The sequence below is a fragment of the Podarcis liolepis genome (assembly GCF_965112155.1).
Source record: "Podarcis liolepis genome assembly, chromosome: 14".
Classification (NCBI taxonomy): Eukaryota; Metazoa; Chordata; class Lepidosauria; order Squamata; family Lacertidae; genus Podarcis; species Podarcis liolepis.
Window position 1 is genome coordinate 37201883 of NC_139569.1, and position 27810 is coordinate 37229692.

At 45.2% G+C, this 27810-nt stretch overlaps 1 protein-coding gene across 6 annotated transcripts; it reads right to left on the reverse strand.

The window, feature by feature from the left end:
• Window positions 1–215: 215 nt before the first annotated feature.
• On the reverse strand, window positions 216–26936 carry LOC310693404 (5-formyltetrahydrofolate cyclo-ligase-like). 6 transcript variants are annotated; one of them, XM_083475383.1, is made up of 5 exons: window positions 26643–26936; window positions 19165–19429; window positions 18330–18381; window positions 6412–6564; window positions 1641–1758 (listed from the first exon to the last, which is right to left on the reverse strand). In XM_083475383.1, the coding sequence occupies exons 1-4, from the start codon at window positions 26793–26795 to the stop codon at window positions 6453–6455; spliced, it is 582 nt and encodes a 193-aa protein (XP_083331509.1). In that variant the 5' UTR covers window positions 26796–26936; the 3' UTR covers window positions 1641–1758; window positions 6412–6452. The 6 variants fall into 6 exon arrangements, with proteins under 6 accessions (XP_083331507.1, XP_083331512.1, XP_083331509.1 ...); XM_083475384.1 differs by having other exon boundaries at window positions 1649–1758; window positions 6425–6561; XM_083475382.1 differs by having other exon boundaries at window positions 1649–1758; window positions 6425–6564.
• Between the last annotated feature and the right edge of the window lie 874 nt (window positions 26937–27810).

Below are 27810 nucleotides of genomic sequence, written 5' to 3' on the forward strand. Positions count from 1 at the left end.
TAAGAATGTAAACAGGAAAGAACAAGAACAAAAATTAATCTCCCTTACAAATGGCTTAAGCAGTCCCACTGACACGTTCCCCCAAACTTCTAATCACTTTGTGGAACACTTCTTTCCGAGTTAAAATTGGAATGAAAGGTTTACAAGAAGAAGGCGCACGGCCCCCAAAATGTCTATAGGCGAGTGAGAGACAAATCTTAATTCAACGCAAAGCCTTTCGGGTGAAACAAATAATCTTTTAATCACACTGAATTGTCAGATTATGAGACAGGTGTATATCCGATAAAACACAAATGTATCATGTTCTGTTATGTGTAAAAATGTGATCCGACTTTTAGGAGACACCTGAAGGCAGCGTTGTTTAGGAAAGTTTTTAATGTTCAAAGTTTTATTCTGTTTTTAATGTTCTGTTGAAAACCGCCCAGAGCGGCTGGGGAAACCCAGTCAGATGGGAGGAGTAGAAATACTAAATTATTGTTGTTGTTGTTGTCGTCATCACCATCACCATCACCATCTATATTGCACATTCTGTGGACTCCACTGGCTTTGCATGGAGAAAGAGCTCTTCCACTCAGATCCTGTCCATTGTAGGTAACTGGCTGGCCACTGTAAAGCCACTTCCGAGTTCGAGGGGAGGTGGGGTTGCGGGCTTCACGCCCTCCCCATGTGCGCGGGGGCTGGCTCCCAGCCTTCGCACCATTGAGGGAATTCTTGGCCGCATCATCTCCCTAGCCAGCTAATCGGCTGGCCTGGGGGAGGCGTGGTTTGTGCTATTTAGCACTGACGCGGCCAAGGATCTCCCTCTTTTGCCGCCGTAGCTCCTCTGGTTTCCCACCCACCCGCCCTTTAGGTTTCATAAGACCTTGCTATGGACTTCGGTTGGTCGCCGTCAAGGGGCCTGGTAGGAATTTTTCCACTTGGCAAATTGGCACCAGCCACTTGGTTTTTTCACCTACCTCGTAGCAAATCGTCACAGCTTCCTGGGATTGGTGGTTAGGCATTGGTAGGGGTATTGTTATGTAGAGGAAGGGGGGGAGGAAGCCCCATCACCTCCCCCAGATTGCGAAGGGTAGTCCAATAAAGGATTCCGGGGGGTGTGGCCCTGTCCGAAGCCTATGGGGGTGAGGGCCTAAGGCACACCCCCAAGCCGTGACCCTGGGGGAGTTCCTAGTTGATGTGCATCAGCAGGACTCCCCCTACTGGCAGTTAACCCTTCCCGGTCTTCAAGCAAACAGGCTGAAGCCGGATAGTCGGTAGGTCCAATGCTTAAGCCAATACCGCTCATCATCTGTAACCAATAAAGTTGTGGCCATTTTTAGCACATTAACCTAAATACTTGTGTCATGTGTCGTTATTTCCACCGGGGGGAGGCGGGAACTCGCTACGCAAGACCAGGATGCTAGACTAGATGAGCCTTTCACTCGATCTGTAATCTGGAGCAAGCCTTTCAGACATGTTACTGCAGCCAGCGGTGAATGTGCAGTTGTGGACCAGCTCTACAGCTCTTTAGGAATTCATAAAAACTGGTTCCAGGTCAGTTGTCTTCAAACAGGATTTCATCAACTTTCACATCATTTTCAGAGGCAGGGACCACGTCACATACTTGTTCTTTAAAAGCCAAGGCGATTGTGTAAGGTTTTCCTTTGGGATGCTGTCTGCACCTGTTCAGGTATGTATCATAGTACCCCTTTCCTCTTCCCAGTCTGTTGCCGGTTTGGTCAAAACCAAGTCCTGGCACGAGGATGAGATCCAGACCCCCTGTTGAAAAGAGAACATAGAAACACATATTTTGAGTGAAACAGTACTGACTTCACCAACTCATTTCCTTTTTATTTATTCAGGAAGGGTGGCATATATTGACGTGTTCACAGACCTCAAGATTTGCCTTATAGCTATGTTGTTTTAAATTCTCATCTGTTTCTGAGTCACTCTGTGGGCTCTCTGCTTCGATATGCAGTTCCGCTCCTGAGCCACGCTGTGTAAAATAAAAGCTCTGTGGTTCCCCATTCACTAGAATGGGGAAATCTAAAAGCAGCTATGACTTAAAAGTGGGGGAAATGAAAAGTTTGAGAGAAACCGAAATTGTACCACCCCCTCCCATGTACAGAAACCAACTTGAGTGGCAGTAGAAATTTACTCCCAATACTGGCGATGGATGGGACAATGTCCTCAAGTGCAGCTGAAGGCAGCAAGCTAGCTCTGCTCTCATGCTAGGGACTGATGGATTCTTCTGATCTGTGTCAATTACCCGTATTTTTTGCTCTATAAGACGCACCAGACCACAAGACGCACCTAGTTTTTGGAGGAGGAAAACAAGAAAAAAAATATTCTGAATCTCAGAAGCCAGAACAGCAAGAGGGATCGCTGCGCAGTGAAAGCAGCAATCCCTCTTGCTGTTCTGGCTTCTGGGATGGCTGCGCAGCCTGCATTCGCTCCATAAGACGCACACACATTCCCTCTTACTTTTTAGGAGGGAAAAAGTGAGTCTTATAGAGCAAAAAATATGGTATGTATGAGTTCACTCACAGGTCTATTCCATACAGATTTTTTTTGTTGTGGATTTTTTTTAATGCATAAAAATTGCACCAATTATCATTATTATTACAGTCATACCTTGGTTTTTGAACAGCTTAGTTCACGAACAACTTGGAACTCGAACGGCGCAAACCCGGAAGTAGGTGTTCCGGTTTGTGGACTTTGCCTCGGAAGCCGAACATCCGGCACAGCTTCTGATTGGCTGCAGGACACTCCTGCAGCCAATTGGAAGCCATGCCTTGGTTACTGAACCTTATGGAAGTTGAACGGACTTCCAGAATGCGTTGTGTTCGAAAACCAAGGTACAACTGTATTATTATTATTATTATTATTATTATTATTATTATTATTATTACTGGAATTTATATACCGCCCTATACCCAGAGGTCTCAGGGCGGTTCACAGAAGAAAATCAAAATATATAATCAAAATAAAAACAACAACCCAATAAAAATACCCTCGAACAAAACACCACCACATTTTAAAAAGGCATAGGATGTCAATCGAATCAATCAAAGGCCTGGTTTAAAAGGATCATTGTAGGCATTTTGTACGCATTCTTTCTCTAAATAACCCTTTTTAAAGTAAACTACACCATGAAATTCAGAGAGCAGAACAGGAGCACGGAAAGCTCACTTGTACAGAGTCAGACCATTGGAAGAAGAAGAAGAGTTTGGATTTGATATCCCGCCTTTCACTCCCTTTAAGGAGTCTCAAAGCGGCTAACATTCTCCTTTCCCTTCCTCCCCCACAACAAACACTCTGTGAGGTGAGTGGGGCTGAGAGACTTCAGAGAAGTGTGACTAGCCCAAGGTCACCCAGCAGCTGCATGTGGAGGAGCGGGGATGCGAACCCGGTTCACCAGATTACGAGTCTATTGCTCTTAACCACTGCACCACACTGGGGTACCTTTATGTTAACTACTGGTAGATGGGCCAGTGGTCTGATGTGGTATATAAAGTCTGCTCCTATGATGCCAGCTGTGCTGACATCATTTAAAAACAACAAAGTGTGAGTACACAAACACACACACAGTGCTATCATTCTCAATCATGCAGATTCATTTCAATCATTAACAACACTTACGCTTGGCTAGGATTTCTTTAACTGGTTTGAAATCCTAGATATATGCACCATAATTTACATTTCAATCACATAAAGGTTACAAGTGATTGGTAAACAATATGGATGTAGAAACAACTAAGCAATCTCTTAAGGATAATTTCCACATTCCTGGTACTTCTCTTTAATTCCACTTTTCTCTCTTGATATTAGTGAGTGCTGCTGGCCAGGGCACTTTTATGATTGTTTCTTCCACAGTTTGGTTTTAATTCATCCAAGCAGGCTCACATCCCTGACTCTTTCTTTTTTAAAAATTACAAACTAGGATTGCTTCGCTGCGGGCGCCTTCCCCCTCCTGCTCAAGCTTTTCACAGGTATAATTATTTTTGCAATTGATCTATTATGCAATCAATAAGATGAAAACTCGGCTTGTGCAGTTAATAATAATCAAGATTCTACCCCGGCTTTCTTTTTAATAGAAGAAAGGAAACATCTGGTAGTTCTACAACACTGCAGCATTTTAACTATAGGCTGGTTAATTTGGACTGTAGCATAATGGATAAAAGGAAAATAGGATTCATTATAGATTGGGGCCCTGGCTGGGACACTTCTCCAACCCAGAATATATGCCTGTCCATGTCGTCATGGGCTCACAGGATAAGAGCATACTGGATGAGGACCAATACTCTTTAAATTTACCCTTGCCTTAGAAAATTGATGTCTCTTGAAAAAAAAAAAAGGAGAGACATCACCTTGCCAACAAAGGTCCGTATAGTAAAAGCTATGGTTTTCCCAGTAGTGATGTATGGAAGTGAGAGCTGGAACACAAAGAAGGCTGATCGCTGAAGAATTGATGCTTTTGAATTATGGTGCTGGAGGAGACTCTTGAGAGTCCCATGGACTGCAAGAAGATCAAACCTATCCATTCTTAAGGAAATCTGCCGAGTGCTCACAGGAAGGACAGATCGTGAAGCTGAGGCTCCAATACTTTGGCCACCTCATGAGAAGAGAAGACTCCCTGGAAAAGACCCTGATGTTGGGAAAGATGGAGGGCACAAGGAGAAGGGGACGAAAGAGGACGAGATGGTTGGACAGTGTTCTTGAAGCTACCAACATGAGTTTGAACAAACTGCGGGAGGCAGTGGAAGACAGGAGTGCCTGGCGTGCTCTGGTCCACAGAGTCACGAAGAGTCGGACACGACTAAACAACTAAACAACAACAAGAAGAAAATTGAAGAACTGATTAGGATGTCCTCCCTGTAAAACAGTCGTATCTTGGTTCTTGAACTTAATCCGTTCCAGGAGTCCATTTGACTCCAGAAACAGTTCGAAAACCAAGGAACAGCTTCTGATTGGCTGCAGGAGCTTCCTGCACTCAATCGGAAGCCACGTCAGACATTCAGCTTCCAGAAAGCGTTCAAAAACCGAAACACTTACTTCTGGGTTTTCAGAGTTGGGGAACCAAAATGTCCGAGTACCAAGGCATTCAAGAACCAAGGTACGACTGTATATTGAATGGATTGTGATTTGGGGGCTATGGATGGAGTTCTTGTTTTTACAGGTTTTTATCATGCTCTGTATCATAGAATCGTACGATTGTAGACCTGGAAGGAACCACCTTTTACCCAGTGCTTTTTTTCTTCAAAAAAGATGTTTAGGGGTACTCTCATTTTGACTCAAGAAAATCACCATTTTATAGTTTAAATCGGGAAAAGTAAATACAGTAAATGGACAAAAGCATAAAAAAATAAAATGTTTAAGGGTATGCGTACCCCTGCGTACACCCAGAGAAAAAAGCACTGCTTTTACCCAAGGCGAGACTCAAACCCACAACACTCAGATTAAGAGCCAGTGTGGTGTAGTGGTTAAGAGCGGTGGACTCGTAATCTGGGGAACCAGGTTCGCTTCCCCGCTCTTCCACATGCAGCTGCTGGGTGACCTTGGGCTAGTCACACTTCTCTGAAGTCTCTCAGCCCCACTCACCTCACAGAGTGTTTGTTGTGGGGGAGGAAGGGAAAGGAGAATGTTAGCCGCTTTGAGACTCCTTCAGGTAGTGATAAAGCGGGATATCAAATCCAAACTCTTCTTCTTAAGAGTTTCAAGCTCTACTGACTTAGCTATTCAGTAGTAGAAGAAGAGGAGGAGGAGGAGTATGGACTCGATATCCCACCTTTCACTCCCCTCAAGGAGTCTCAAAGTGGCTAACATTCTCCTTTCCCTTCCTCCCCCACAACAAACACTCTGTGAGGTGAGTGGGGCTGAGAGACTTCAGAGAAGTGTGACTAGCCCAAGGTCACCCAGCAGCTGCATGTGGAAGAGCGGGGAAGCGAACCCAGTTCACCAGATTACGAGTCCACCGCTCTTAACCACTACACCACACTGGCTCTCAGTAACACTGTGGTGTCCATCTTCCCAACGCCACCATTTGCTTGTGTGTGTCTGTCCCATCTCCCACCCCCAACACAACTGTTGCTTTCTTGGTGCAAAATAGCATTTCAGGGGCTGGAAAGAATTCTCCGCAAAGAGGGAAACAATAGCAGGGAAAATGAGGAGTGAAGTCCGGGTGTTTTCTCGGCTTGAGTTGCATGTTTGCACTCAGGAGCTGAGGTTTTGCTGGCCATCGGGCTTTCAGACGTTGATTCATGCCTCTGCCAGGGAGAAGAAGGGAACCGGCTGCCGTCCTGAACCGCTGCCAAGCTTAAAGGCAACCATTGTGCCGATCTGCTATTTTTGTTCCGATATGGAGTGGGAATCGCCAAGGGGACATTTGAAACAAATGAGCCTGCGGCGGCTGTGCAACCCTTTGGAACGAACCTCATCATCTTACTTGTTAGTTTTTGCAGAGGAGGGAAACTTCAGGAACTTTTATTCGCTGGGGGGATGGATGTAGGAGCAAAAGCACTGTATTTCATTACGAAAAGAAGAGAGCCTGTTTCTGATAGTCTGTGTACGCTCTTGCTGAACCTGCTGTGTACAAGTAGAAAAGTGGGAAGGGAGTTGCTGGCTATTCCTGTCATTTGGTTAAGAGATACCCTGGGATATTCATGGCCTGTTAGTAAGCTTTAGGCTCACTTAGTTTTCTTTGATATGCTTTAAACGAATTCTTAATTAAGCGGTATATACATCTTGTTAATTAATTCTATCCTCTTGCTGATAACGCTTCAAACATCTGACAAAGTGGGCTTTTGTCCACATATGCTCATACCACAATAAATCTTGTTTGTCTTTAAGGTGCTGTGAAACTCTTGGCTGTATGTGTGTGTTTTCGCTCATTCAGATAGGTGCCAATGATGTGATACTGATAAAACCTCATTGATGTGGGCCTGTTGTATAGCGTCCTCTTTTGGGTGAAATATTATGGTTCATAATAACTTTGCTTTGGAAACAATCCTTGACATTTGTAGGTGCTCATACGCTTCTAAATTATATTCCTGCGATGTGGAGACTAACATGCACAGCAAACGTGGAAGCTGTTTCAAAGTTGGAAGGGTAATCTGAACATATTACTGTCCTTTCTACATTTGAATGTATCTGGTATATATTAGGTAAAGGTCAAGGGACCCCTGACCATTGGGTCCAGTCATGACCGACTCTGGGGTTGCGGCGCTCGTCTCGCTTTATTGGCTGAGGGAGTACGGCTTCTGGGTCATGTGGCCAGCATGACTAAGGCGCTTCTGGCAAACCAGAGCAGCGCATGGAAATGCCGTTTATCTTCCCGCCGGAGCGGTACCTATTTATCTACTTGCACTCTGACGTGCTTTCAAACTGCTAGGTTGGCAGGAGCAGGGACTGAGCAACGGAAGCTCACCCCGTCGCGGGGATTCGAACCGCCAACCTTCTGATTGGCAAGTCCTAGGCTCTGTGGTTTAACCCACAGCGCCACCCGCGTCCCTTCAGTATATATTAAGGTTGCCTAATTAGGGACGTGGGTGGCGCTGTGGTCTAAACCACTGAGCCTCTTGGGCTTGCTGACTGGAAGGTCGGCGGTTCGAATCCCTGCGAAAGAGTGAGCTCCTGTTGCTCTGTCCCAGCACAAGTAGATAAATAGGTTCCAATATGGTAGGAAGGTAAATGGCGTTTCCATGCGCTCTGGCTTCTGTCGCAGTGTCCCACTGCACCAGAAGCGGTTCGGTCCTGCTGGCCACATGACCCAGAAACCTGTCTGTGGACAAACGCCGGCTCCCTCGACCTGAAAGCGAGATAAGCGCCACAACCCATTCTTGCCTTTGACAGGACTTAACCGTCCAGGGGTCCTTTACCTTTATTTCAGTTACAAATCCGGACAGTGGTTGAGCTTTTCGGACAAAACTGCTTTTAAAAATGCCATTTCAGAGCTTTTTTTATGGAAATACAGCAAAAACGGCACTGCCAACATAAGCTGCCATACATCCGGATTTCCCCCGGACATTTGTAAGATTTCCGCCAGGGCACTGTTGCTGACTGCAGTATTCCGTATATATGTCTGGGAAAATCCGGACGTATGGCAATGGCCTAGTATATATTTTTGAAAATTCTTTGTTGCCTATGCATTTGGACACCTGTGAAGGAATCATAACCCAATTCTGTATAATAGTTCCTGAGATCAAGTGGAAGGATTTCATCTCTTTTGGAGACAATTGGATTAACACGATGGACCGAACCTTTCAAAACTACACATTTTGGGGGGTGTTTTTTTAGAATTCCTAAGCAACGCCAGGTATGAAGCTGTTAGTATTTATCTATGTTAGTATCTATCAGGGCATATGGTCTTCTGATATTAATATATGTTTAAACTGGAGTTGATAGATTATTTTTTACTGTCAGTATGGACTGATGTGGTATCTTCCTGTTATATTTGCAACAGAAATCTACCACGAGCTTCCCCGTCTCTGCTCTTCCCTCCCCAATCTTTTTGTTTAATGTCTCCAGTCTGGAGTAAATTGTTTCCTCTCACTTAATTATTTGAGGTGTCTGACTGGGAGATGCAATTTATTTGTATATTGGTATCAGTGGCGGTTGGATGGGTGTTGGATATGTAGTTACTGCCGGGCCCTCCTCACAGCTCCTGCCAAAGCTTCTTGTGCTTATCTGAATAGAAAATGCAGAAATAATAAAATAAACGTAAATGTGTTATTTTTCAAGTAAGAATGGAGCCCAGATCTGCAATATCCTTGAAAGGTATAAATATTTCAATATGTCTGGTGCTGATCTTGTGAGTTCAAAGTGGGGGAACACTCCAGACTGCAGGGCCATGTTCCCTCATAGGTAATCTTCCAGGGGCCATATGCCAATGGCAGACAGGGGTAGAGGCAACAAATAGTTGGAGCAATGGATGTGATGCTTATTACCATCTGTACTTTTCTACATTTAAAGCACATCCTTTCTCCCAAAGAATTATGGGAACGTTAGCTTTTCCCTCCCAAAGCAAAATATAAAACACTATAGCGTGCAGAATTCTTGACTAATATGTTTTTAAAACACTCTAACCAGCCAATGCAACCCTCTGCCTGTCTACTCAGAAGTAAGATCCGCTGAATGCAATGGTTTGTGCTTGAAATGCAGCAGCAAGGTGTCAAAGGCAAACATACAGTTAGCAGGGCAAGCGAGAAGTTGCAGGAATTCGTGACTGAATAAATGTGCAAATGTAGCCTTAAATAAATAGCGTTCTGAATAAATATTGAAACAATACTTCGGAGGATGGGGAGAGGGGGGGGAAGGCCCTCTAAGAAAATAAATCCTCAGAGTTTGCAAATGAGCAGCACATTTTCTACCTAAATTTGCTTCCTGCATATAGACCAGGAATTGTCAAACACTCAAAATCAAATATACACTATTGCTCCAGCCCTGCTTTAGAGATGGCATATTAAGTTTGAAACAGCCACCCAATGGAATGGCAGAGATTGATACATTGAGGTGCCATCTTTGCCAAGAGCTTGCCCCATCTAGTATAACAAAAAGCAAGTTAAATTTCTCTGCCATACTATCTCAAAAATAAAGTGGATTTCTTCTTTTGTCTTTCTATTGCAAAGCAACAATAATGGATCGGCAAAGAAAGCCCGTTTGCTGGGGACAGATTTAGCTAATTTTATATATATTCCATGTTAAGCTGTTTTTTGTACTTTTAATTTTTCCAAACAGACTTTTAGGAAGCTGCCCTTAGACCCAATCGGTATTCTCTGTTCCAGGGCTGGAGAACATCTCCAGATGTTGGACTCCATCAGTCCCAGGTAGCATAGTCAACCATCAGGAATTGGAGTCCAGCAATGCCTGGAGAGGACCACAAGTTCTCCATCTCTGGTCATCTCTCCCTGACACTCCAAAGGCTCGGGAATACTTTCCTTCCCCATCAGCTTTTAGCAGGAGATGTCGGGGATTGAATCTGGGACCTTCTGCATGCAAAGCTCTACAACTTACCTTCAACCTTTGACATACAAAGCAGGTACTCTGGCACGCAGCTGTGACCTCCTGCATGCAAGGCAAATGCCGTACCACTCAACTATCTCCTTCTACTTGAAGTTCAGGTGCAACACCAATAAGCTACAGTTCCTCCCATAGGTGACCTCCACATAGGTGACCGTTCCAGCAGAAACACTCAAGAACTCTCCCTCTGGAGTGTATCTGTGTCAGAGACGTGGCCGAATCGAATGCCTGAGAAGAGACTGACTGTGAAAATGAAGGAATGCCATTCCACAGGGAGCCAGTGTCTGACTCTGGAGAGAGGGAATGCCGGCAAAGCAGGGGTAGGATAGTTTGGGCCCCCTTCATCTAGAGCTCCCATACTCAGATAAAGCAGCAGACTCAGAAAGCTCACAGACAGAGGGGGAGGAGGAGATAGACGACATTGAGAGGGTTGCTATGCAACCAGGAGGGAGGCAGAGTTTAGAGGGCTCTTTGTTTGAGAGAGGAAGGGGAGTCCACCCCCCTTCTCCCTGAACCAGAAGAGCTGAAAGGGTCAAAATGCAACGGAAGTACAAGAGCGGAAGGACTGGACTTTGGCGCCTTTCATGCTGCAAAAGGGGCGGAGACTCAGAGTGACAAACTCGTAGCTAAGAGCGGCAGGCACAGAGCCGCTCTCTGGATGTGAATTGTAAATAAAGGTACCATAAAACGGCCAGAGACTCGTTAATTCTTGTCGGAGCTTGCTTGCCTGCCTGAGATCATTACAATCTGTAAGCGGTCTTCCCAGAAAATGAGGGCCGTCAGCAGAATCCGCAAGTAGGTTCCAGGTAACAGAGCCCTATCCCTCTCTTCTTCTGTGTCAGAGATCTGTGTCAGCATGAAGAATTTACCTTCCCGGCCCACATTTGCCCTCCTGAGCAAAAAAGCATGGCTCTCCCTTGGATGGATATAAGTCATAAAAGTTTAAGGCAAAGGAATACTGACAATTCATCACCTAACAGAAGCAAAGCAGAGGCATAAGCTAACAACTATTCTTCCTGCAGCTTCCACTCCATTCAGGTCTGTTGGGATTTGATAGCTCTTGTTCAATTCTCTCTCTCTCCTTCCTTCCTCTATTTCTGTTCCCCCAAAGCTTCACTTGCAACAATGTCCACTTTAAGGCAAAGGATGAAGGTGTGGAGGGGGGTGGTGATACATTTTGGAATGGATTTATATTAATTCTTGTATGCACTTTTGACCAATGGACATGTTTTCATAAGCAATTTCTCCTCACAGAATGCATTTTTTGCATGCCGTTTTCACCAATATATAAAATATATGCATAATATTTTTTAAACGCTGTTTAGTTGGGACAACTGCATAGCAAATTTCAGGTAAGTGCAGATTTCAAAGGATGGCTGCGCTTCAGTTTCCACAGTGTGATTTGGCTTTAAGTGAGAACTGAGCTAAATTCCATCCCTACCTATGAGGAAAGTTGTGTATGTTTAACCTGCAGACAAGATGATTAAGAGGCAACAAGTCAGCAGGGCTAGACAATATATTGATATATCATCCAAAACCGTTTTCAAGAAGAATGGCAGACGCAATTGATGGACTATATGGAACTGGCTGAAATGACTGGCAGAATCCGAGACTTGGGAGAAGAAACAATGGAAGAGGACTGGAAAAAGTTTAAGGACTATTTACAAAAACAGTACAAATTGTTTGAATGTTAAGAAAGTGCATGATTGGGGAAAATATGGTTCCAGTAACTCGTTTGAAAGATTTAGAAAATTAAGTGATATGCAAGAAAAGGTCGAAATCTAAACTAATATTATGTTTAATTTAAGTCATAACCAACTGTTAAAAACTATTTTAAGATCAGAGGTATAACATTTGAGAGGTATAAAATAAGAACTGAAACAAGGTGATAATTTGCTGAAATTTTTATTTATAGAGAATGCAGGGTAGGGAGATGTGAGGAAGTCCAGTTAGTTATACAAAAAGTTAAGAAGTAATGGTTTTTCTTTTTTCTCTTTTCTCTTTCTTCTTTCTGCTATATTGTTTGATGGTATGTTTTTTATGTGATCTTCTATTCTATGTTTAAAAAAACTGAATAAAAAATATTTATTTTTTTTAAAAAAAACCGTTTTCAAGTCCACATCATGGTATATTGGTTTCATATTTTTTGACCTGGCAATAGATTACGAATCATGGGGTGGGTGGGTGGGTGTGCTGTGTGCTATTGTCAGGGAACTGCCATCAGTGCCGGAGGGAGAGAGCAAGCTCCAGAGGGATCCCAGAGAGCGTCCCGGGATTGGGAGAGGCAGCCCATCTTCTGGGGAAGGGAATCAGCGTAGCTCCAGTGGAGAAGGGGGGCAGATGGGGGAATCAGAGAGGTGGTCACATGACTCCTTGCCAGGGACCAGCGGGGAGAATAGGGGTCTTCCGTTGCCCACGCCCTCCTTGCACAGAAGGCTTCCGCGCAGGGAGAGTAGGAGGAGACTGGGCGTCAAAGAACTTCTTTGCTGGAAGAAGTTTAAGAAACGCCCACTGACGGATTCTGCCAGCGATTGAGACAGCCACGGGTGAGTGGCTGTCCGGACAGGAAAGGTTCACTCAGGCAACCCAGCCAGGTGTTGGGACAGGCTTACGCACGAGCAACCCCTAGAACCATTACAGCTATGCAAAATGTGAGAGAAACCGTGAAGCCAGCCAATTCCTCTTCACAGCCCCCTCCTTATTTCAGACATTGTGATGAATTGGTATATTGTGATGTTTAGCTGGAGATATATTGTGATGATGAAAACCAGATATTGTCCAGCCTTACAGGGCAGCTAGCTTCAAAATAATTGGAAGGGCAGAAAGCAGATTGGGATCTGGCGGTAGTGCGTAGCAACAGGTAAAAAAATGTAAAGGGACTCCTGGATGGTTATGTCCAGCCAAAGGCGACTATGGGGTTGCGGCACACATCTCACTTTCAGGCCAAGGGAGCCGGCATTTGTCCACAGACAGCTTTCCGGGTCATGTGGCCAGTAAGACTAAACTGCTTCTGGCGCAACTGAGCACCATGACAGAAACCAGAGCACACAGAAACGCCGTTTACCTTCCCGCCGGAGCGGTACCTATTTATCTACTTGCACTGGCGTGCTTTCGAACTGCTAGGTTGGCAGGAGCTGGGACCGAGCAACGGGAGCTCACTATGTCGCGGGGATTCGAACCGCCAACCCTCTGATCGGCAAGCCCAAGAGGCTCAGTGGTTTAGACCACAGCGCCACCCACGTCCACAAGCGGAGAGAGCGTTGTGTTCCCACCGGAATCTGGATGGCCATTGTGAGAGCAGGATACTGAACTAGGTTGAGTGTTTGGTCTGATCTGGTCTTTTATTCCAGCCAGACCCCAATATCCCCCCCACTCTCTGCTTTTTGGGGGATTTATCCCCAACCAGCCATTGCCACTGAGCATGGCTGCTTTGCAGGGTGTGGAGATCCTGGTGGCAGAATCCCAGCTGCATTAATATCTCGGATGTCTCCAATGATCTCTATGGGCAACTCACTTCCAAACCAGAGGGCATTTAAGAATAGCTTCTCAGTGTGAACCAGGAAATTTTACCTATCCAGACAAGATGGCTCACATTCTACCACGTCTCTCCATTGTCCTTTTCCAGGATGTCCCATTCCCACTCCTTTGAGTTACAGCCCACCCCTCACTATAAAGGATTTTTCTTCAAACTTCTGGGTTGTGCCAATTCTGCTGTGTGTGGGTGGTGAAGCACAACCAGTCAAAGATTTGAAATATATTCACATGGATTAAACAAAAAACAAAAAACCCCAAGCATAAAATAACCACACGTCTTATCAGTTTACAATCAGCTGCACCAGTTCCACCTAGCAGCGCTGAGAAGCTGTGAACATGTTGAATCAAAGCAGAATAATACGCCTGTCTCTGAGTATTACTTTCTGCAATTTCATCTCGCTGGCAATTTAGCAACCTGCCTGACAATAAACTCGCAAGCGAATTACCTGCAAAACATACAGACTGCCAAAGACAAAAGCTATCCTTTCCTCCTCCTTTCAGTGTGGAAGTGCTCATTCCGGGGGGGAAATGAAGATGGAAAGGTTAGACGCACATGCATGCCAGGACTTAGAATCATAAAATTGTAAGAGTTGGAAGGATCATCTAGTCTGACCCGGGCGGATCTCAAGCCCAGGGGCCAAATTTGGCCATTCTAGCTGGCCCCGGTGCTGGAGGAGACTCTTGAGAGTCCCATGGATGGCAAGAAGATCAAACCTATCCATTCTGAAGGAAATCAGCCCTGAGTGCTCACTGGAAGGACAGATCCTGAAGCTGAGGCTCCAATACTCTGGCCACCTCATGAGAAGAGAAGACTCCCTGGAAAAGACCCTGATGTTGGGAAAGATGGAGGGCACAAGGAGAAGGGGACGGCAGAGGACGAGATGGTTGGACAGTGTTCTCGAAGCTACCAGCATGAGTTTGACCAAACTGTGGGAGGCAGTGGAAGACAGGAGGGCCTGGCTTGCTCTAGTCCATGGGGTCATGAAGAGTCGGACACGACTAAATGACTGAACAACAACTGCTGGCCCTTTGGACTCTCAAACCTACACCCCGCGCACACACACTTGCAACACCCTTTCCCAGCTCTGCTTTGTACCCTCCTTGAGTGCTTTTGCCTAGTTAGAATGTGTCATTGTATAAACTAACCTTCTTATACCAGGTAAAATTAATACTTGTTGCTCTGTCCACATCCAATCAATTTTGCCAAGTGGCTCTGAATTCTGGCGTTATGAGAGGGGGAAGAAAATCCCAGCAGAACATTCACTGTCTCCAGATATCTCAAGGACCGCCTCTGAACCGATCCAGACCCTGCATCTGAGGCCCTTTTTCATGTGCCTCCTCCACAAGATGTCCGGAGGGTGGCGACAAGAGAACAGGCCTTTTCTGTGGTGGCTCCCTGTTTGTGGAATGCTCTCTCTCCAGGGAGGCCCGCCTGGCACCGTCATTACATATCTTTCGGCATCAGGTGAAAACATTCCTATTTACCCCTATTTGGCTGATTAACAGAGAATCGTTTTAAATGTGTTTGTAAGAGGTGGAGGTTATTTGTTTGTTTTTGTTTTATTGTGTATTTTGCTTTCTCATGTTGCATTTTTATGTTGTGGACTGCCCTGTGATATTCAGATGAAGGGTGGTATAAAAATAATAAAATAAAATAAATAATAAAATAAATAATAAAATAAAATAAAATAATTTTAAAAAATGTATTGTCTCCAAAGTATTCATGATTTCATTGGCCCCTGTCACAGCCCCTACCCCACAAGTATTTTTCTTACACTCACATTTAAGAGAAATGACTGCACATCATGGCACAGCTGCCTTCAGACTTCCCCGGGGACACCTGATCTGTCTCCTATATGTGACTGCAATGCCTGAGCAAGAATTTAATTACATGGAGCGAAGGGGGGGGGGGGAGTGTCACTCAATCTCACTACTAAATCTACAGAATACTGACACCTGCTGGCTAAAGGAAGCGTTTTCGGGCCTCTAGTAGCCCTCGTTGCTCAAGTTCCAGAAAGAAAGTGAGCCGTTTTGCACACAGCTAATCTGGGTCAGCCATTTCCCACAGACTCGACAGATTTTGGTTTCCTGACCCAAATTCCCCCACCCACAGTTCTCTGAAAAAACAACCCCAAAACACCTTCCACTAGATCTAGCCCCGCTGTGGTTAGATTGTCGGTTTGGGACCTGTGAGATCAGAGTTCAAATTCCCACTAAGCCATGAAGCTCTCGGGGTGACCTTGGGCCAGTCGCTGCCTCTCGGCCTGACCTACCTCCCAGGGTTGCTGTGGGGGTTAAATGAGGAGGGGGACTTATGCCTTGTGGGGGGGGGGAGTGGGAAAGTCAGCGCAACAAATTGATAAAAATAAATACTCCGAGTAAGGCTAGCTTTGGATACAACGTGCAGTTTCATTTCCAGTTAGTGTGTGCCCCACAGCTTCCTGCTAAAACCCTGTAATATTTATACCACAAATGTCCCGGAGGGGGGATTGTCTTGCTTTTGTTGCACTATAGTGCCAGAGGAGCCCAATAATGAAGTAACACTGGGGTTAGGTAGGTAAGGTAAAGGACCCCTGGATGGTTAAGCCCAGTCAGAGGCGACTATGGGGTTGCGGCGCACATTTCACTTTCAGGCCGAGGGAGCCGGCGTTTGTCCACAGACAGCTTTCCAGGTCATGCGGCCAGCAGGACTAAACTGCTTCTGGCACAATGGGACACTGTGACAGAAGCCAGAGCACACGGAAACACCGTTTACCTTCCCGCCGCAACGGTGCCTATTTATCTACTTGCGCTGGTGTACTTTTGAATTGCTAGATTGGCAGGAGCTGGGACAGAGCAACGGGAGCTCACTCCGTCGCGGGGATTCGAACTGCTGACCTTCCAGTCAGCAAGCCCAAGAGGCTCAGTGGTTTAGACCACAGCGCCACCTGCATCCCTGCATTGCAGAGCAACTAATAAAGTGGAATGATGTGCAGGCAGCCCAGTATAAATCGTCCACTTATGCACTCTTATTGCCCCAGTGACATGTTGCAAAACACACCCACAAAAACACAACAAAAAGGGCTCTGAGAAATGCGTGTATCATTTTTCACCACTTGCATACCCAATGGATCGTTGACTTTGCAAGTGATGTTTTTCTGCAGATCCCACTGTATCAGTAACTCCATTCTACACAAAGTAAGAATCAGGCCTTTAGTGTGGCGAAATTCCCTCCCGTTGAACATTTAGATAGGCACAGTCTCAGTTGTCTTTTCAGCACCGACTGAAGACCTTCCTCTTTCAACAAGGCTTTTCAGTTCGGATCTTTCCTGGTCTGGATCCGAAATGGATTTTATTTTAATTTTTGAGATGTTTTTATTATTTTATTACCTGATGTTTCCAGCCCTTGGGCTCCTATGGAAGGAAGAGAAGGCTATAAATTTAATAAGGAAATTAACTCCGTGGAACTGAGTTCCGCCTGCAAAGGACGGTACCGTTCGATTCATCTCTGCCTTGAGAATCCCTGGCAGTTTAGAAGCACTACTAGGATCAGGAACTGCTCCAGCTCCCCCTTTTTCCCCAGAGGGGCTCTTTCACCAGCATACTAATGCCTTGCTAGACCCAAATCCCTTCTCCCGATACCCACCCACCCGACACAGAAGTGCCATGGCTCATTGTCTTTGAGCAGAAGTTCATTCCAAACTTCAAATCATTTCATTAAAAAATAAATTACATTAAGAGCTAAGCCTTGATTTTCAATTTTGTCTCATGCCATGGTCTTTTTTATGACCAGTGTAAAAAAAAAAAAGGCAGGAAAAAAATACTTTTTAAATTAATCTCTCGCTTGGATATATATTGTACTGTAAATTTTAATCAACCCTCCCTGAAGGGAAGAAAATCTAATAGTCCTGGCAATCACTTTACAATCCTGTTTGGACCATTTTCTGTTTTTCCCATTATGTAGTTATATTTAACATCGCCGCTTCCAACATATGCGCTCCATCTATCTGTCATTTTGCACACATCTTATTTAAATCCTTCAATGGGGCCGTCAAGACGTTATTTACTACACGGGTGGATTTTTTCCAGGGCTTCTTAAATGCAGGTATGCACCTAATGTCCATAGAATGTCAGTCTGAGAATGATTAAAATAGCTCACTCATTATACCTTCATGCAGACGTATGCGATTAATGAATTTTTTCTGCCCACAATTGAAATTGCTCTTCCCCCTTCTCTTAGCTTATGTACCAATTCTAAAGTCCTGTAGGAGAACGAAGTATTTTCAATTTTAAAAATTGGAGGGGGGCGGAGAGGGATGTTTGAAGGACTTTTCTGTGACCCTTCCCCTCTGTAGGGAGGTGGGACCAATTCAGATGGTCCGCCCCCACCACTTAATGGATCCAAATCAGGCTTCCTCAAACTCGGCCCTCCAGATGTTTTGAGACTACAGTTCCCATCATCCCTGACTACTGGTCTTGCTAGCTAGGGATCTTGGAGTTGTAGGCCAAAAACATCTGGAGGGCAGCGTTTGAGGAAGCCTGATCCAAATGGTTTCCAGAGAGTGGTAGGGGATGTTTTATCCCATGTTGATGGCCTTTCAGCTGATTCCCTGGTGGACCACTGGATTGTGGAGTTAACCAGGGCTATCGACTGTCTGGCTCCGAAGCGCCCTATCCGATTGCATGGAGCCCGGACAGCCCCGTGGTTTTCCCCGGAGCTGAGGGCGATGAAACAATCACTGAGACGGCTAGAGCGCCGGTGGTGGAAAACTCATTCTGAATCGGACCTGACAGATGTTAGAGCTCAACATCGAACCTACCAAGTGGTGATAGCGATGGCGAAGAGGACCTTCTTCACCACCTCTATTGCATCTGCAGAAAACAGCAGCAGGAAACTCTTTCAGGGCTTTCTGGCAGTTCCCTCCCTGTGAGAAGTGAGGTTATAGGGTACCAGGCAGAGGGTCTTCTTGGTGGTGGCACCTGCCCTGTGGAACGCCCTCCCATCAGATGTCAATTATCAACAATTATCTGACTTTTAGAAGACATCTTAAGGCAGCCCTGTTTAGGGAAGTTTTTAATGTCTGATGTTTTATCTTGTTTTTAATATTCTGTTGGGAGGTGCTCAGAGTGGCTAGGGAAACCCAGCCAGAAGGGTGGGGTATAAATAAACGATGGTGATGATGATGATTTGATTCAGACCATGTTTTTAGGCAACCCTGGTCCATACATCTTGTCAATTAAAAGAGAACTGATCTGATTCACAGACTAACATGCAGATATAGTCCCAGTCTGTTTCCAGAACAATTGCTCTCTCTCTCTCTCTCTCTCTGTGTGTGTGTGTGTGTGTGTGTACTGTATTGCATGTGTGTTTTTGCAGTGCAACAGAGCACAGATGTGGAAACTGGAGTCATCCAGATGTTTTTGACTACAAGCCCCATGATCCCTGACTGTTGGCCATGCTGCCTGAGGCTGATGGGGATTGGGAGACCAACATCTGGAAGGCGACAGAGTCCCCACTCCTGGTCTAATCACTGTACCACTTTGGATATTTTCCGTCAATGACCGTCCATGCCTTGATATGTCATAACATTACTCATCTCTCCCACAAGGATGTATTCTGGCACCAAATTACAGCCCTGTGCTCGCCAAGCTCACCTGCCGCTGACAAGGCTTCTTCCCTGATGTCATTTTCAGCTGGCTGATGGATGTTCCAGGAAGTCAAGGGGAGCAAAGCAATTTCTTCGTAGGAAGCTAGCCTCACCATGTCCATGTGGCTGCTCCGGGGCTTGTAATGCGGAATGAAGCACTCTTTGCCACGCTGGAAAATGTCCTTAATGATTTCTTCTGTCTGGACCTCATCTGACATGCTTAGGAAGACTGCAATTCTCTGAGAAGCTTGGTATTTAGGATGTTCCAGCACCTGCACTGGGAAAGAGAGGAGTTTGCAGTCAGAGAGATTGGAAAGTTCACGAGAAAAAACGGTGGGAGAACCCACCTTTTCTTAACCACATAATCCAAGTTTCCAACTGTAACCAGGGTTGTTGTTCTTTTAATAGTGTATCGAACCATACAGTTGGAAAGGACCTTAGCAATATAACTTTTTCTTTTAAAAACCCCAAAATCCCAAGCGAGTTGCCGAAATCCCAAGGGAGCAGAAAAGACTATTTATGTATATGACCATGGCTGCACGGATTTTATTGGCCCACAGATGGAAAGAAGATAAAGTCCTGAAATATACTCGGAGTTGAGAGTGGATTTCATGCTCTTTATTCAGCTCCTAGTGGTGAGGAGGAATGAAAGTTCCCCCAATGTATCTGCTTTATATACATTATTTACACAATGGGCTGCACGTGATTGGCTAATTCCAGAATTCTCCTGTAGGCCAATCAGGTTGTGGATTCACTTCCATCTGGAGCTGGATTGGGTGGCTCCTGCAGACCAATCATACTGCTGCATTGTTCTAGGACCAATCAGACTGCTGCATTCTGAATCCTATTGTTCTAGGACCAATCAGACTGCTGCATTTTGGATCCTATTCAGCTCAGTACATAACAGTCCTTACCAGAGAAAAAATGGCAGATCAAGTTGATGGATTGTGTCGAAATGTCTAAAACGACCGGCAGAATCAGAAATCAAGAAGACCAAAATTTTAATAAGGAGTGGGGGGAAATTGTAACTTATCTTAAAAACCATTGTAAACTGTTAAAATCATTAGTAGGATTGGGATAACACTTGTAGTTTAATGGTGAATTTTGGACACAATGGAGAGGTAACAGATTTGGATGATCATAAAAGATGCAGGAGGAAATGATTGACAATGGGACCCACAAAGGGGAGGAGGGAAGTCCAAGAGATTAATTGGAATCTTGCTTTTATGTTGCATGTTGGATATGTGACTGTAAAATTTTAATCTGAAAACCAAATAAATAAATTTATATAAATAAGGAGGGGAGGAAGGGACCTTAGTGGTCATATAGTCAAACGCCCCACACTAGGTGGACCTTTGGTCTGATCCAGCAGCCCTCTTCTTAACAGACCTTCTAGGGAGCTAGGCAGGTGTTTGGGTTCTCTTGGGCAACCAATTTCATATGCCCCCTAAAACCTACACACACACACATGCACTCTTGAATCCCCAAATTCCCCCAAGTGTTTAGCTTCTGACAGCTTCTCCGCAGGGAGCACCACCATCTGGTAAACAGGATTAAGAAACGGGATTATTTTCAGAGGGGCTGTGGAGTCTCCTTATCTCTGCAGCGGGACTCGATGTAGCCGTAATAGTTACAAGCATGAACTCAATCTGAAAACTGAGCTGGGAGTCCCTAAAGAGATCCCTGCTCCTCCTTGAGCTTCACTTGGATGACCTGAGGCAAGACACTCTCTGTAATGTGGGCATAATGCAAGCAGCCAACATTACAAAACTGTTATTAGGATCGTGCAAATAATGTAGATGAAATCCCTTGAGCACTCAGGAAAACACCATAGGCATACTAAGTATCAGCTAGTTCAGCCATAATTTTTGCCAATCTTTACACGGTTTCTGGTGAATTTGTGTTGCTGTTAGGCTTTGGAGCCCCCTTCCCTGAAGGCTTGAAGACGCCAAACTAAAACATGTTTTATTCCAACAGGTTTATGGGTCAACTGGCTCTTAAATCATCCTCTTACAAGCAAGTTTATTTGTTGTGTTTATTGGTCTGACGGTTGTATATACTGTATGATTCTTTTAATCTGAAATCTCATTAGCTGCCTCAAGTGGCTCTCAACTTACTGCAAGCTGGAAAGGCAGGATATAAATATATATTTTAAACTGATATATGTGAACATTACACCCATTTATTTACAAGGAGCTACTCAAGGCGGTTGTCAATACTGTGTTTTATTTCATTATTAATGTCTGCATCCTTCTGTTCTTTCAAGGAACCAAAAATTGGGGGTATGCTTTTTTCCTGGCAGGTTTCCCAAACAAGTACTGGGAAAAGGCAGATCTTCTTAGGCTCAGAGATGACACAACACTGGGCATGATCAGGCCGCTTTCCAGATTATATTTAAGGTCATCCAAGTTTGGAAGCCCACCACTTAGAACTATCTCCCTACAAACAACGGGTTCTACCCAATGCTGGTCCTATTCAGAGTGTTGAAAATAATGGGCATGACCAACTTTGATCCATTAATTTCAATGGGTCTACTCTAAGTAGAACTTTGATATGACCTGCAAATCAAGATCCGGTCTTGTGAAAACGTACTCCCTTCTCACCCCACCTCTTTGGAGAGAACGTTCCTCTTCCTGGTGCCGATCAGAGTTTTGAATCACATGCATGCCAATGAAAACCATGGTTTATACAAACAACATGGCAGGATCACCATAGTTTGCAGACCCACCTCAGACCAAGGGGTCCACGGTTTGCATTAAGCATGGTTTAAACTGGTGCAACGCAATATGGAGCTGTGATTGACACAAGGAAGGTGGGGGGGGGGAGAGAAATCACTCTAGAGCCAGCCATGGTTTGGATGCAGAGCTAACCTGTTAAGTTGTGGGTGAACATATCAGACAACACAGCGATTCTTCAAACAGCTCTTGTTTATTCACAGGCCAGAACACAACTGAACTGAACTGAAGGGTTCAGCCAGCCTGCTTATATAGAGCTCCACTAGAACGCAACAGTAACCATTTTCTGTAACTATCCACTGAACATCACTTTCAATCCCTTATTTGCATATGTGGACCTGAGTGAAAACTATCTACAGTATCCCTCTGCTGGACCAGGGTGAGAACTTCAGTACACCACATAACCGAAGACATTTTGCTGCCCAAGAGGGCAGAACAAATGATGTTCCCCCCAGAATATCAAAGGTGTATCAAGGTGTTCATGTTATGCTGGCACCTGAGGCTGAATGGCCCACAAGCACCTCTCCTCATCCCTGGAAGTGAAAATACAATGCAATATTAAATATGAAATTAAATAACCAACGCAATCAGTAGAGCATGAGTCTACTCAGAGTCGTGGGTTTGACCAGATGACTCCCGTGGTCCCTTCCAACTCTACAAATCTGTGATTCTGTGAAGAATTTCACAACACCCAAAATCAGTCACATTCCCCCTACCTAATGATAGGGCTGGACCAGTTTAGAAGAGTCCAGAATTACTTCTACCCTGGGCCATTGCCAGGTTTAAACTGGCCTAGAAACTTGAGCTCCTTTCCTGATACCAAACCTTTCCCTCCCAACCAAGCTTCAACATCAGGCAATAGGTTATTTTTAAAATTTGCAAATTTCCCACTATATTTGCATTTAAATTAAATGTACTTTGATGTGCACTGGCCTCGCTCCCACTACCCCTGGGAGATTCAGAGATCTTATTTAAAGGCAGAGAAGTCACCCACAGTGGAAACTTCCACAGCCACACAGCACTGTGAACAACACAGGAAACTATACAGCAGTTTACCAAAAGCAAGAAAGAAAAAAAGGAATCTGTTTGCTGTTCTGGATCAGGAAATGGCTATTATTGCCTAATCAGAGCATGCAAACCAGCAGGACTTCAGTCACAAAAGGAAACATTCAGCAAGCAAAGGCACCCAGTGACTAATTAAACGCCAGTGGTGAGGTCAACCCAGTGCAGCTACTCTCATTTCAAATTAAGACCTCTGTCAAATGAGTAATCATTCGAATAAATAAATTTTCTCTCCATCTCCTTTTCGTTTTCTGGCATTTCAGTGGTGGGCTTCTTTCATCTCTCTCCCCCCATCTGTTACTCAAATACATCTCGTTCAGGCCCTGACTGACAGCAACTTGTTACATTTCAGGGTACTGAAAAGCCAGATGAAGATGAAAGGCGAATTCTCATCGGATGGAGCAGGGCTCCTAACTTCACTCTGGTGTACAAGAAACAGAGATGCTTTAAAAACTGGTTTTAATTTACTGGGAGAGAAGTGTTGTGGGTGAACATATCAGACGACACAGCGATTCTTCAAACAGCTCTTGTTTAATCACAGGTCAGGCCAGAACTGAATTGAAGGGTTCAGCCAGCCTGCTTATATAGAGCTCCAGTACAACGCAACTGTAACAAACTTCTGTAACTATCCAATCACTGAACGTCACTTTCAATCCCTTATTTGCATATGTGGACCTGAGTGAAAACTATCTACAGTATCCCCCTGCTGGCCCAGGGTGAGAACTTCAGTACATAACAATAAGGATTCTCACATTATTATACAAGTGGGGGGGGGGCTGCAAGGAATTACACAGGAGACAAACTATTGAGCCATCCCTTATCACAAGAGCATTCAGCAGGTTTAGTGGGTCAGTGGATATACAACTTATATGCAACTTGCAACCCACGTCCCCAACCTCCCTTCCATAATACTTCCCCCCTTCTTATTATTTATTAAATTTGTATACTGCCCTATACCCGTAAATCTCAGGACGGTTCACAACATAACATCAAGAAGCTGCTTTGATTAAACGATTGTGATTTCTAACATTTCCATGCACCAGGGCAAGTTATAACAACCAGAAATACAATTACAAAAACAGGATAATAATGTAATAATGAAACAAAAGACCTGTTCAGAGCAAAACCATGATCACAATCGTTCACTTGTATGTCGCCTTTCCATAGTGAAAACCACGCTCAAGGCAGCTTACGGACACAGAAATATTTGCGCAGGTACGAAACTGTAACCAAAGTAGTCCTAAGTGATGCGTTTTAAGCATTTAACACCTCTGTCCCACACACGGCGGACAAAGTGATGGAGATGTGATAAATTAGGGAGAAAAAAACACTTCCCCTCTGATACTAATTAAGGCACACACAGCATATTGAGAAGGGGTCAGCAAACTTTTTCAGCAGGGGGCCGGTCCACTGCCCCTCAAACGTTGTGGGGGGCTGGACTATTTTTTTTGGGGGGGGGATGAATTCCTATGCCCCACAAATAACCCAGAGATGCGTTTTAAATAAAAGGACACATTCTACTCATGTAAAAACACGCTGATTCTCAGACCATCCACAGGCCAGATTTAGAAGGCAATTGGGCCAGATCCGGCCCCCAGGCCTTAGTTTGCCTACCCATGATCTTGAACCTCGTGCAAGGAGGAGGGGGAAAGGCTCAGAAGATATGCATCCCATGGTTCGTAACCCTCAGTCCCCAGATAGTGTAAGCATCAACACTGGCATCACATGCCATCAGTGTTACAGGAAAATAAGAAGGGAACTTATACAGAAGGGAACAGTGGAACATCTAGGGAGCACGTGGCGCTGTGGTCTAAACCACGGAGCCCCTTGGGCTTGCTGATTGGAAGGTTGGCGGTTTGAATTCGCGCGACGGGGTGAGCTCCCGTTGCTCTGTCCCAGCTCCTACCAACCTAGCAGTTCGAAAGCACGCCAGTGCAAGTAGATAAATAGGTACCACTGCGACAAGAAGGTAAATGGCGTTTCTGTGCGTTCTGGTTTCCGTCAGGGCGATCCATTGTGCCAGAAGCAGTTTAGTCATGCTGGCCACATGACCCGGAAAGCTCTCTGTGGACAAATGCTGGCTCCCTCGGCCTGAAGCAAGATGAGTGCTGCACCTCATCGTTGCCTTTGATTGGACTTAGCCATCCAGGGGTCCTTTACCTTTACTTTTACCTACACTGACTCCTAGCAGCTCTCCAAGATTTCAAGCAGGGGTCTCTCCCATGTGGGAAATTTGCCCTGCCTGAAATACTCAAGGCGCTTCGAGTTAAATGGACCATTTCTCTGACTCAGTACAGGGCAGCTTCCAATATCCTTATTTGATGCCATTCTCATGCTGGGTCCAGTCTAGGTCTAACACGTTCCATTCGTAGGACATTTTCACTCATCTCAAAATATTATGTAAGCAAAAGGAGGTTTCAGTCTCTGAGAATGGGGTGAAAAGGAAACAGAAGGTGGTTATGAATGATAGAAAAAAGTCATTTTTATGTTAAATGTATTGTGAGAACTATTTAATATAGTTGTTGTTTTTCTTCCTTTTTTCCTTTTCAATTGCTAGGAGGTGATGGATATTTGTTTACTTCTATATTTCTTTTTTGTGTGTGATGTATTAAAATGAAATAAATATATATATATATAAAAGAATGATGAATGGCATGACAGAATTGATGGATACTGCACAAAAGTGAAGCATCTTACTTTGCATCGGCAGTGCTCAAAGCTTTGCTTTTTATGTATTATGTTCCGCCCTATGAATTCATGATGTGTGAATAAAGTAGAGGCTGCCTCTGAGCATACACAAAATGCATCTCTCTCAACTGCTGAATTCTACCCCATGTCACCACATGTGGGAAGGAAAAAGGTTGCCAGGCCAGAGTATGAGAGCCTCCAGAAAAGTTTCAGCCCTCAGCCCCGCTCCCTCTTTTAAAGCGTAAGGCTTGCAGTCCCTAAACCCCTTTAATTCTGCATTTATTTCCAACATTAATTTGTTTCACCATCGATGGTCACAAAGCGGCTTGCACAACATCCCCTCAAAGCAATACACAAACAAACGCAATAGGTTTTTAAACAAAAACAAAAACCAGTTCCATAAACACACGCAATCCATTTTTGGGTTGAAAGCAGCCGCAATGAACTCAACGGGACATCTCACTTCCGAGGGGGCCTGCGTATCCGCAGGGGCTCCCCACGCACACGTTTCCGGGGGATGACGCATTACCGACCTCACTTCCGAATAAAACACACTTCCCACCCTCTCCAGGGGCATATCCGCGTCCGCCCCTTTCCACGTGCGGGCCGTTCCCTTGCGTCACCTTAGGCGCCCTCATTCAACTCAAGGAGGGGTTTTTCTCTGGGCGGGAGGGAATCCCCCCCAGACGGAACTTCACACTCTCACTTTCTCTCGGTCTCTATCTTAAACACCCGCGCGGGGGGGTGGGGGGACGAGGGCGCACGCGCTGCGCTTCCCGGGCAGCCGCGCGCGCCGTTCCGTGGAGAAAGTGGCTTCCCCCGCTCCCCGCTTTGTTTTTCTAATTGCACGTGAACCAGCGTCGCGTGGGAAGAGGGCAAAAGAGCCTTGAGGGACACGGGTTGGCCGGCCTCTGGGGGAAACGCCTAGCCGGGGCCGGGGGGAGAAAAAAACCCACAGAAAAGACTTTTCCCCGAGACAGGCTTGCTGGCCCTCACCCACCTTGCCGCGCACGAGGCGCGACTGGCGCAGCTTCTCGGCGGCGCTCAGGGCTCCCAGGCGGCGCTTCAGCTCCGCTCGCAGCGCTCCCTTGGCGGCGTGCAGGGCGGCCATGTCGCCGGCGGAGGCGGCTGCGCCCTCCCCTCGGCTCTCCATAGGCAGCGCAGCCTCCGCCGCCTCCCCGAGGAGGCGCCTCGACGACACCGGCTCAGTTCAGGAAAAGGAGTGCAGGGAGCGCGCAGAATTGGGCTCCGCGGGGGCTGTCGGTTGCGCTTAAATGGCCTCAGCGCGGAGGGAAAGGCGAACAAGCTGGACTCCCTCGCTGGGAGAGGCGCTCACCTTTGTCCTGGCAAAATACCGGCTGGGGGAAGATTTTCCCTTTCATCTGGTGCCAAAGTGACTTCAAAGCAATCTATTGCAGCCTAACCGGGTGACCTCTCTGGAATTTGTCACACACGCACGCACAAATCCACATAAATGTGTGCATCCCCCCCCCCCAAAAAAAACCCCAGTCCTTTCTGCTAGGGATAATTCAAACTGAAATTTCCAGGTGTCAAAAAAGGTTATTTATGTATGCCACTACTCCGGCCCATGTTTTCAGCGAGGTCCCAACTAAAGAATAGCAACTGAAGCTGACGGAATATGTGCAGCTTGCAGATCTGACATACAGAATTAGAATAAGAAGAAAAGACTGGAAAATGTTTATTGAATATATGGGGGGGATTGTGTACACTTGAAAATGCTGGCAGCATTAAGATAAATTAAACAGTGTAAATAAGTTTTGATGGATGTAATAATGGAATTCTGAATGGTTCAGTTTATGTAAAATATGCAGGGTTTTAAGATATGCAAAATGAACCGTGGAAAGGGAAGAAGGGAAGTCGCTGATATTTTAAGGATGTTTAAATGCATATTCTAAAATGTAAAACAGAAAATGTTTTATATATATATATATATATATATATATATATATATATATACACACACACACACACACACACACACACACACACATATTGGAAATCTGTCTGTCCTTGGCTACCTGGAACTTAAATACATGACCATTCACACACCCTTTCAAACATGCATTTGGAGAGGATCCCTAAATTGGTGCAGAGAGAAGACCTGAAATACAGGACAAAACTCTTACCAATTCAGAACATAGCATTAT

Bases quoted from the DNA above. Each gene is read 5' to 3' on its own strand.
- LOC310693404 (XM_083475381.1), bottom strand. From the start codon at position 26,795: ATGGAGAGCCGAGGGGAGGGCGCAGCCGCCTCCGCCGGCGACATGGCC. The intron at 19,430-26,642 runs GTGGGTGAGGGC...TTCCCAGTGCAG, and splicing joins CGCGCCTCGTGCGCGGCAAG to GTGCTGGAACATCCTAAATA. The intron at 1,759-19,164 runs GTGAGCTTGGCG...TCTTTTCAACAG, and splicing joins AGAAGCCTTGTCAGCGGCAG to GGGGTCTGGATCTCATCCTC.